Source organism: Saccostrea echinata, unplaced genomic scaffold (genome assembly GCF_033153115.1).
Source record: "Saccostrea echinata isolate AGI-Se365-2 ecotype Australia unplaced genomic scaffold, CSIRO_AGI_Sech_v1 ptg000002l, whole genome shotgun sequence".
Classification (NCBI taxonomy): domain Eukaryota; kingdom Metazoa; phylum Mollusca; class Bivalvia; order Ostreida; family Ostreidae; genus Saccostrea; species Saccostrea echinata.
Genome location: NW_026889751.1, coordinates 23,071,937 through 23,082,819, shown reverse-complemented (window position 1 = coordinate 23,082,819; position 10,883 = coordinate 23,071,937). Strand labels below are relative to the sequence as shown.

The 10,883-nt window shown below is 35.6% G+C and overlaps 1 protein-coding gene across 1 annotated transcript; it reads right to left on the bottom strand.

Annotated features, from left to right (window-relative positions):
* Positions 1-4,674: 4,674 nt before the first annotated feature.
* LOC133178157 (uncharacterized) lies at positions 4,675-7,240 on the bottom strand. Its single transcript, XM_061312907.1, has 4 exons — positions 6,526-7,240; positions 5,799-6,350; positions 5,511-5,644; positions 4,675-5,281 (listed from the first exon to the last, which is right to left on the bottom strand). Exons 1-4 carry the CDS (start codon positions 7,228-7,230, stop codon positions 4,675-4,677), a joined length of 1,998 nt encoding a protein of 665 aa, XP_061168891.1. The 5' UTR covers positions 7,231-7,240.
* Positions 7,241-10,883: the final 3,643 nt, after the last annotated feature.

Here is a 10,883-nt window from a genome sequence, read left to right as displayed (position 1 = left end):
ACAAAATCATTTTACACAAGTGGTGTTAATTATTATGTATTTCATATCTATAATTATATTTAGCATATTTATTTTATATATTTAACCCAAAATGTTAAGTAAACAAAGATGAACATAAGTCAAATTTTTTTGACGATATTTCGATATTTTCTCATACGTATCGATATGTGTATCTTCCTCACATTAAATCGATTTATCGTCCCAGCCCTATTTGTAATGTTAGTTAATGAAAATAAAGACATACTGCGGTCAAAATTAGGAACGAATGCTACATCAAAACTTAAAAAAGACACATGGGAAAAAGTTGACACTTCAACTCAACGCATCTGGTAAGCCGCCGAGAACCGTCAATGATTGAATGATTATATGTTGTTTAATGTCCCGTTCAAGAATTTTTCAGTCATTTAGAGACGTCAATATAACCGGTGAAGGGCTTCAAATTTAGACCTTTACTCGGCACTCAGGACCACTGAATAGTGAGGGTTCTTTATTGTGCCAACGCCTACGACACGGGGCCTCGGTTTTTAAGGCATCATCCAAAAGCCCCGCAACTTTCAATTCAAGTGCCGAGCGCTTGGCGAAGGAACAATTCCTACCAATATTTTTTTATCGACTTCAGTCAGTCACGATCGACCTTCTGATTCCGAAGCGAGTGAAAAGAACCGTCGAGGAAGTTGAGAAGAAGTGGCACAAAATTTTATCATCTAAATATGAAATTTCTTCCTTCAGAAAGGAGACAACTGCCACAGGTTACACTAATACAAGGTGATTGGGGTAACAATTTCCATCATTGGTGGGATCGTTGGAGATATATCTCTTCACAGATTTTACATCTTCTTACAGATTAATATGTTTGGTAAATAGAAGTAATGTTCTTCCATTTCTTAATATTATTATATTAAAAAAATTATGGACTTCTCTTCAATTGAAAAATGATTTGTTTATATCACCGACCCTAGAAAGAAAGTGTATGTTTTTGCTTTCAGGCTAAAATTTTATAGGGTAATGAAGAGTAGAAAGGCAATTTAGGAGAATAATGAAGGGAGTAGTTCAGAAGACATAAAAATTATCGTCAGCGGACATAAGACTTTCCTAAAAAAAAGAAAACACCATGAATAATTATAAAAGTTGACACTTTTTATTGTTTCAGTTCTATTCAGTATTCACAAGATGCAAAAACGAACAATAGTTTCGCCCGCGTGGGGCAGTGGTTAGAGCGTCTGCTCTAGAGTCGCGGAGTAAGGAGTTGATCCTTCCGTCGCGGGTTCGAATCCGACTGCGGGACGTGGAGACCGGTCCTTCGGATGAGACCGTATAAACCGAGGTCCCGTGTCGCAGTAGGTGCTGGCACGAAAAAGATCCCTCACTGCTCAATGGCCCTAAGTGCCGAGTATAGGTCAAAATTTGTAGCCCTCCACCGGCAAGTGGTGGCGTCTCCATATGAGTGAAAAATTCTCGAGAGGGACGTTCAACAACATACAATCAATCAACAAACAATACATCATCAGCATCAACTAGCATTGTGCCATTGTCCATAGAGTTGTTTTCACCAACTCCTACAGTGACATGCCTGCCTGTGATAACTCAGAGGTCGCCTTTGTTGCCCCACACAATATCCAGAGCACCAGTAGAGTCAAGAAAGTCACCTCAAACTACACATGATCTGGCCCCGAGGTTATAAAACTCAAAGTTCAAATTCGTACTTAAACTCCGTACTCCAAATTCATATTGGTACTCCAAAGTTGAGTTAATGAAAATTTATTATACTTGTACTCAAACGGAGTACATATGCTTTAAAGCAATCGTTCTTAAACAAGCAAACATGGCTGCTCACAGACGACAATTTTGTCAACGACAAATGTTTCAGCAAAACAGGCGTCCGCTACTATTCAAAGACAAATCAAATCCTTTGGAAAACTTGGAAGATGATGAAATTTATGATCACTTTCGGTTTCGTCCACAGATGATTATGTTTATCCTCGGTCAAGGCAACTATATTAAGTTCAAGATGCCGCTAATTTCTCCCCATTCCTCTCTATTTGCAACCGACTTTTTCCTCGTTCCCAACCCCTAAATCTCCCCAACTAAATCACCCTCCCTCTCCACAACGCATTGAATTAACACATTTTCCTCATTTTCGTTTTTTGGAATCTCCTGAGTGGAATATGTGTTGTTTTCCATTTTTCGAATGACAGAGTGAAGCAGGCGTTTATTTACATTTGCAGACGTACATAAATTGCCCAAATAAGGTATATACCGGGTACTAGCACGTGCGTGGCGCCACATTTTACTATTTACGTTTGCATATTTCTTACCTCCAAAAACTGAAGATTTGTATTTCCAGAGTTTGATTTCATACTCCAAATCCGTTGAGTTTGACTCAGTGGAGAACGTACTCCAAGTGTTTTATAGCCTCGAGTTTAGAAATGTACTCAGCGGAGTTCATACTCGGAGTTTGGAGTACGAGTATGGTAAAAGTTTTATAACCTCGGGGCATGGTTGAGGAGCTGACTATTAAGAAACTAAAACTAGATATCATTGAGATGGTGGCATCTCTAAGGGCCCCGCTTTCAGCAATGAACATGAAAATGTAAGGTAGCTGAAAAGGGTTTATTTTGAAGAGGAACATTTGTGTACTATTAAGGGATGTGTTGTTTGAATCTAAAGGGCTTCTATGTTATCCTTGTTATAATAAAATATGACACGAAAATCACGAGTACTCCATACCCTCAATCAGAAAACGGCACAAAAATCACGAATGCTGCTTATCCTCAATGAAAATTGTTGCAAATCCTCTATCAGAATTATGGAAGGAAAATCACAAATGTTCCGTACCCTTAGTCAATTGGTAAGGTTTGAGGCTGACTGGACTTGAGGGAAAGAAATTATGCACCGAACAAAGATTTTAAACAGAGAGGCTATTTTTGACCCTTGACCTAGAAACTTCGTTCAAGGTCACTGCACATTCATTAAGCAGTGGCACTCTGTGAGTGAAGTATGAGCCACACTGGACCAAGGGGAGAGACGATATGCTCCGAACAAGGATTTTTCATATAATTCTGCTATGACCTTAACCTTAGACCTAGAAACATGGTTCAAGGTCACTGCACACCCTTTACCCAAAGTCACCCTGTGGGTGAAGTATGAGCCAGATTGGACCAAGGAGAGAGAAGATATGCTTCGGACAAGAGATCTCGAATGGACGGACAGACTGATCTCTATAGGGCACCCGCAGATCGGGGCCCTAATTAGAACTACAGTATTTTGATTTAATAGTAAAGGCCCTCAAACGTAAGTTGGAAGAATAAGGATTGTAGTTACATGTTAAAATAAAGAGGGAATACAAAACCAAAATTTTAAATAATGAATCATTAAAGTAATTAATTTTTTAATTTAGTTTCATTTCAATCTGAATATGGTTTAAATTTGATAATTCGCAAATTTTTCATAAAATTTAAAAATATCATTTCAGTTTCCTTTTCAAATACATTATCTGAACATAAATTTTCTTTCTAATCTTATGTTATTGGTTTTTTTTTAAATGTCATAAATTAAAAAATACGCAGGTACGTTTAACTTAAAGCTTCCCAGAGAATATTGCAGTGTACTCTGTGCTTCACTTCTCTGAACTACAAATGTATGGCGTCATTTTTGAAAATGACGTCAAGTCCATGCAAACTTGAGCTGTTATGATGGGCCGGGAGAGTGTCATAAACTTTGCAACTTATTTCAATCTGCATATAAAGTGTCAGAAAGCTAGTGTAAAATAAACGTGTTTACATCTTTTATTTCTAAATCTTATGTATCCGAATATCTTAGATAACTTTGCTTTATTACGCTTGTTTAAAAGTCAGCTTGTTCAAAAAATATACGAAAAAATATATGTTTTACATTTACCCTTTTTTATACCCTTGGATTGAGGTAGAATTTATATATAATATGTGTATAAAAGAGCCTGGCGCAGGTGATTAATGAAGATTTATTTGAGATCTTTTGGGGAATTCTGTAAGAGGAGTTTCTTCTCTAATTGAATCTTGCTTAAGAAAAATGTGTGATGGCTTTGTTTTAATACAGATGACGATATTGAGTGGAAAATACCCTGAAAGAGCTAAGTACGTTAGTAGTAAAAATCGGCCCTGTTTTGAAAATCGAAAATAATACACCAGAATATCAATTAGGATGTGCACTTTATCAATATATAAACATTTCTTATCAATCTTTTATAGTTAAGTAGCTATAACGTTCTGAAGTTGGAATGTATTTATGTTGCATTGTGTCTTATTTTAGCATTATGATGTCATTATTGTCATCAATTTAAAACGGTAGGGAAAATACAAAGCCCCTCAAATTTTTTTTTCAGGTAATCAAGGAAGAAATATATATATATACATGTATATATATATATATACATGTATATATTACAATGCATTGTTTTTTTCCCACAACGAATACATTGCCTTAGCATCCATCTAGGACGACCATTTTGCACCAAGATTTTTCATAATATTTTATACCTTAGATAATACATTCTATCATTTTAATTATTTATAGCTATTATCTATTTTATTGTTTTACATTATTAAAATTATGCAAAATATATCATATTTCATGTATTTCACTTTTCTTCAAGAAACGCATTTTCACAAAAACATTGTGTTGAAAATTCCCTTAATGTTAGAACAAGCATTTCCTTCCATCAGTAACTTCTGCCTCACTGCCACTCTCATCAATAGCTTCAGGGATGTGAGCCGCACCTTCAAGTGAGTCCAACCAGTTTTTGCTCATTTGTAAACTCACATGTTCGTGTCTTGCCAAATACCAGATGACACTTGTTATATGGGCGCAGGCCCCTACTACTCTTGCACCTGACCTGCATCGACAGTACCACGATGTTACTGCACCTTCTGAGTATCTTATCCAGCATTGATATCTGCAGTTTGATATGTGCCTGCTCTGAAGTTTCGCAATGAGAAGACCCGGTAGTTGTTTGTCAATCCAGATTTCATACGTCCCATCTAGGTTAGTGTGTTCTTGAGAGTAACGTTTTGCCAGTTTCACCTGGTATACTCCAAGAGTTAGTTCTCGGACTTCGTCTTCGGTGAACCCAGGGAAGTCGTCCAGATCTGCTGTTGCTTCATCTAACTTCGTCCATCTATGAGACTTTTTATCCAGGCCATGAGATTCGACTTCCTGTTGCAAGAGATTGCTTTTTGAGAGCAAATGTCGCATTTTTGCAGCCATATTAAGATCACTCTCTTCGTTCCCAGTGCTGATAGGAGATCTGTTTAACAGTGGAAAAGTAGAAAGCTAAGCAAATAATACATGATGTAATTTTATTTTTTATATGTGTGTGTATGTGTGCGTGTTATTTCTTAATTAAAAATGACTAAATACCTTTTTCATTATACTATTTAACTTAGTCTCTTTACAAAAAAAACCTTTTGATAAGACGAATATACATGTACCAGCATATAATTAAACATTTGTTCTAAAAACATTGTAATTAGTACCTATATTTATTACAAATAGCGCTGACTATTCTGACGTAATCTCCAATACACGGAATTTGTGAATTCGGAAGCTGTTTTCCAAGGTATCTCCATGTCTTTATCCGTGCATTCACTGATTCAACTACCCATCGGATCTGTTTTTGAAAATAGAATATATAAGTACATAAACTTTGATCCAAACAAAATATATTTTCATTCCTCTATACTAAATTTGGGAAGGTTTTTGCCCCCTCCACCACATTTTTTCCTTCCACATTTTTAAAATTACATAATTAAGAGAATAAATACCTTCGTTATAAGTCGGGAACTATTTGCTTCTTCAGCTGAATGCTGTTTTTGACCTTTCTTTAAGAAGGACGGCATATCCATGTTGATTCCAATCTCAGATAATACTCCAGCTGAGTCCCTGAAAGCTCGGTCAACAATCATAATGTCATCTTCCTTGATCCACGATTTTATTTCTTGAACATTTGTTGCAAAAATATGGTTTAGGATCTTGGGATCAGAGTTCTTGCCATCAGCCAAATAGGGTCCAATAGCTGCTATGATGTACCCAGTAGTGGAAACAATCATCATAGGTTTGACAAGATGACGATGTTTCTGCATGCTAAAAGATCGTCGCTGGAATGCAAAATTTGTACTTTTCTGGACATAAATATATGTACCATCAAGTACTAATATTGCCTTCTCATCAGCAAAACTGGGGGCAAAAAGTTCTTTTGCCAGTGGCCTTGTGTGCTCCTGGATGATGGTATCTCTGGTCACATGCTGGAATCCGAGGTGTTGTGGAACAAAGCTGTTGCACAAAGCTTGTCTTGCCGTTGATACAGCTCTTCGAATCTAAAACACAGACCGGTTATACATATGTATGATCAAGTCTATGGTAATATGCACAGAAAGGAACCCTGTTATCTTAGATAAAATTGTAGTTTAACAAATAGATCAAAAGATACTAGTATTTCAAACAATTTTTGACTGCTGTACATGTTTACTTTACAAAGCAGTTGTAAAATACCTGTGGTTTAGACATATTGAACATCACAGCAAGCATTTTATTGTCCAAAGAGGTCTTCAACTTGGTAAGAAGTATAGCAATACATGTTCTGATGCTTCTAGATTTAGATGGTCTGATATCCGTGGATCTGGCATACGTTAAAATGTCGTCAAAGTCCACTTTACTAAGACCTGTCAGTGTTTGGTAGTCATCATCATTCAGTGCCTCTGGGTCATCAAAGTCTAGGCGTTGTCTCCCCTTAGCATTGGCTTCGTCTCTTAGTTGTTGTAGGAGCTCCATGATAGTTGTTCTGTTTACGAACGAGTGATCTTTTGTACCTGGTATGATCTCTAATGATTCGTAAGTGAGTCTTCCATTTGTGAAATGTGAAGGACAGCATCGGGCTCCACTTGGTATTAATACGTTATGCGAGATAAAGACTTTAAACCTAGTCTCAGTTGATACCACTATTAACTTTGGTCCTGGTTTCTTGCATAGGACACAGTAGGCATGACTCTTGACAGTGCTGTGTATTGGCAGAATAACAGATGGTGGACTTTGAATGTTTGTTGCTCTTTTTTTCCGGTCTGGGCTGCTGGATATTAATACTGAAGAAGGAAGGTATATTTTTTCTCCAGTGGAACAGGTAGCTGACTTTTTTTGCATAGATGAGCATCTATGTCTGCACTTGTTGCATATGACTTTCCCATCTGTTCTTTCTATCATGAAACATCTATTCAGGATTCTACTGATAGGTTTCTTTCTTTTGCTTTAGTGCGTTTATTACAAAGAACGCATGGATACTGCTTTGGACCTTGCCCAGGCATCCTGGAAGTTGAGTAAATCTCTTGATAAATCTGTACATTTAATACTAAAGGAAAGAATTACGTCGATATCAATTTGCGTAAAACTCTTAACCCCTCTCCCCCTTTTCAAAAAATAAAAATGATGAAGTAAATATTAAATCATTTATTTATTTAATTAATTTTTAGTGTGAGCACTATTTTGTATTTTGTATTTTTTATTTGATAGTAAAAGTATTATATACAACAATACGTTGGTAATAGACAGATGAAATGCAGGTAAACCCAGGAAGAATTTAGAATATATTAACTATAGTGAAAACATGAACAAGTGTGAAACTTAAATTCTGTAAATATTGAACAAATGAGTATTAAGCGGGAATTCACATAATTGAATCTGTTTCTAACGAACCACAGGCACTTGGGGTTTGGACCCCCCCCCCCGTTTCTATTCTCACTTTATTCCTATTCGTGTTTTCTAATATGCATTACATGTTCTCAATAATGTAACCCTTTATTGATAACATGTAATGCATATCAGAAAAAAGAGGGGGTCCATACCCCATATGCCTGTGAAACGAAATTGAATGAAATAAATCTTTATGTTTACAAAACATTTAAACTAAACATCATTCGTTCATGAATGATATATATTTATTATAAAAATTAAAAAAAAAATTAAGTAAAAATACCGAGGAGTTGAACCCGGGTCGCCCACACATTCCACGACGCCAACCGATCTTTATAAAAACTGTTGGAAAGAACTTGTAGTCTATTTATCGGCTTTAACAAATTATGGATATTTTCATATATCTGTGCCTTTTTTTTCTCTTTGTATTGTTTTTATCGTGTTTTTAAATTCCAACTGACAGAAATAGAGAATTGTCTTTTCTTTGAATTCAGTAAATAAATACACTTACGCTATTGTACGATTTGTTTACATTGACGACGATCGCCTCTGTCCTGATCCGTCTGCATTATCTTACATGAAACATTTCAAATATACATGCAAACATGGTATATATTGAAGGTTACTTAAAATGTATATATTGGAAAATTAAGAATGAGACATACAGACGGTCATCAACAAATATATAAGGTGATCAAATACGATGGTTAGAAACAGAGGAATGTCAGATTAAGCGGGACGCATACACGAGATCCACAGACGGATTTAGAGGGGGACCCAGACCCCCCTTTTGTGTCCAAAATATACACAAGATATAAATCATCTTATTTTTGTGTGGCCGTGGGCCTCTACTCCGACCCCAAACTGCCCCCCCCCCTTTTCAAGATTCCTGGATCCACCACTGGGATCTTAATAAATATACCTCAAGAATGTTTCGTAATTAAATCAACTTTTTCATATCAGATGTATTAGGAAATTATACGTACCTGTACTGTTTTGATTATCTCCAAAATAAAGTATTGCTGAGTATTAGCTAGGCTTATACAGTACACGTTTCTTTGCACCATTTCCCTCTTTCTTGACGAAAAGCAGACGACAAAAGCAACGTTTTTTTTTTCAAAATTACACATGGGCCGCAGTCCTCGACCAAGATAAAAAATATTTTTTTCATGTGACTTTTAAATTTTAATTTCTCATTTTAATATTTTTATTTTGGTCGATCCATGCGGCCACATCAAAATTTAACACTTCATGCTGATATTTTACGTAATTTCACACAATTTCCGGATTTATGTTCGGTTTGGATTATACATTCCTTCCTTACAATGACCAAATCTGCCAATGCATTTATAAAAAAATTAACTGCGGTTCCTATGCTATATATTTATGAATATATCAAACAGAATGAGTTCCGTTGGTATTTTGATTATAGACAGGGCCTCCAAACATTGACTACCGAACCTGGCTCTTTGTCGGTAAGTTGAATTTATTGTGAAATATTTTGTACCGGTTTATTTGTGACAAAAAATTAATAATAATTGTGTTAATCAGCTGCGCCGAAGTGATTAATGTGAAACTCTTCGAAAATTATAAATGACCGTCACGTGATCAACGAAGGCATGTGATATCATAACAAATATGTGTATATATAGAGAAAAAGAGAACTCCATATATTAATTGGTCGTACTTAAGTACATAACTTACAAATTAAAATCAAAACCGACCTTGCAATGCAGTGTTGTGTTTTGAACGCATTGAAAGCTTCGGGAAGCCTTAACATTGCTGCGTATATTTTATACAGATTTTTTTCCGAGAATGCAACAGCAAATCATTATTTGGTCATGCATGTATTTTAGAACTATTATTTATAGCTTCATTTATACAATTAAGAATGAATTTATAGTGCTAAGAATAATGAATAGACTATAGTTCAATCATAGCATCCCTGCTGGTACTATTAAATTCCAAAATATAATTGTGCCTTTCGATTAAAAAATTATCTTTAGTGTCTCTGGCCAAACATTTCCAAATTAAACTTGGCTGACTGAGATTTTTTTAAAATAGTTTTTTGGGGGGTCCAAAATATGACGCCATACTTTTTTGTACTCCATCTTCTTTGTAAACTCCATAGGATTTTCTATGGGAGACAATTAAGGGAGAATAACTTTTTTTCAAAGCTTGAATAAATGGAATATAGAGTTATTCTCCTTTCATTGATCAGTGGTTATGCTGAAACTAGACATTTATTTTTTCGTACTTTCTTGGTTTTTCCATGTTGTGAATTATACATACTTGTAATTTGTCTGTGGTTCAGGCTGGAGAATTCTAAATGGTGTTACTAGCCATATACGATATGAGTGGCCACTGTCACCCCACAATGTGTATGAACAGGAATGTGGCCATTTTCAAATATGATTCGAAGCCCACTCTCATTTAATATGCGTGCATCATGGGTCGAACCGGGCCATTTTGCAACCATTTCAATCAGTTTGAATTGGGTATCAAACACAACTTCCACTTTAAACTATGATAATGATGTCTATTGAAGATTCATTCTCATTCATTATAACAATTATTTGAACATGGGTGCCATCTACAATCCCAGGGAACCCTGCTATGCGAAAGAAACCTTCCTGATAACGTTGAATTGCATCTGGTGATGTTGAAAAATTAATATATATATATATATATATATATATATATATATATATATATATATATATATATATATATATATATATATATGTGTGTGTGTGTGTGTATAATGAAATTTTTGTCAGTTTTCTCAGCAACTGCCCAAGGCAGATGCTTGAAATTTTAGCACACTCTTCGCTTAGACATGCCATATATGGTGGGATTCATGAGAATGTATATTCAAATCAAAGCGGGTGTATAACTGGTGAGCATTGGCTCACAGACTTTTTTATTTCACTGCAACCTGCTACAAACACACATCCGTTCCATCCGACACTTTAAATGGCGGCTATTTTTATCCTGGAGAACAAGACCGTTGAAGACTTACTGATAAAAAGAGCAAACGTTTTCCGTTAAATCGAAAAATAACTTCGTTTCCGGTATCGTAAAGGGGTAAAAAAAAAAATTAAAACTCATGTTTTTTTTGTAATACCTCCCTTATAAAATTGAGTGGTAAAACCTACTTTAAACGT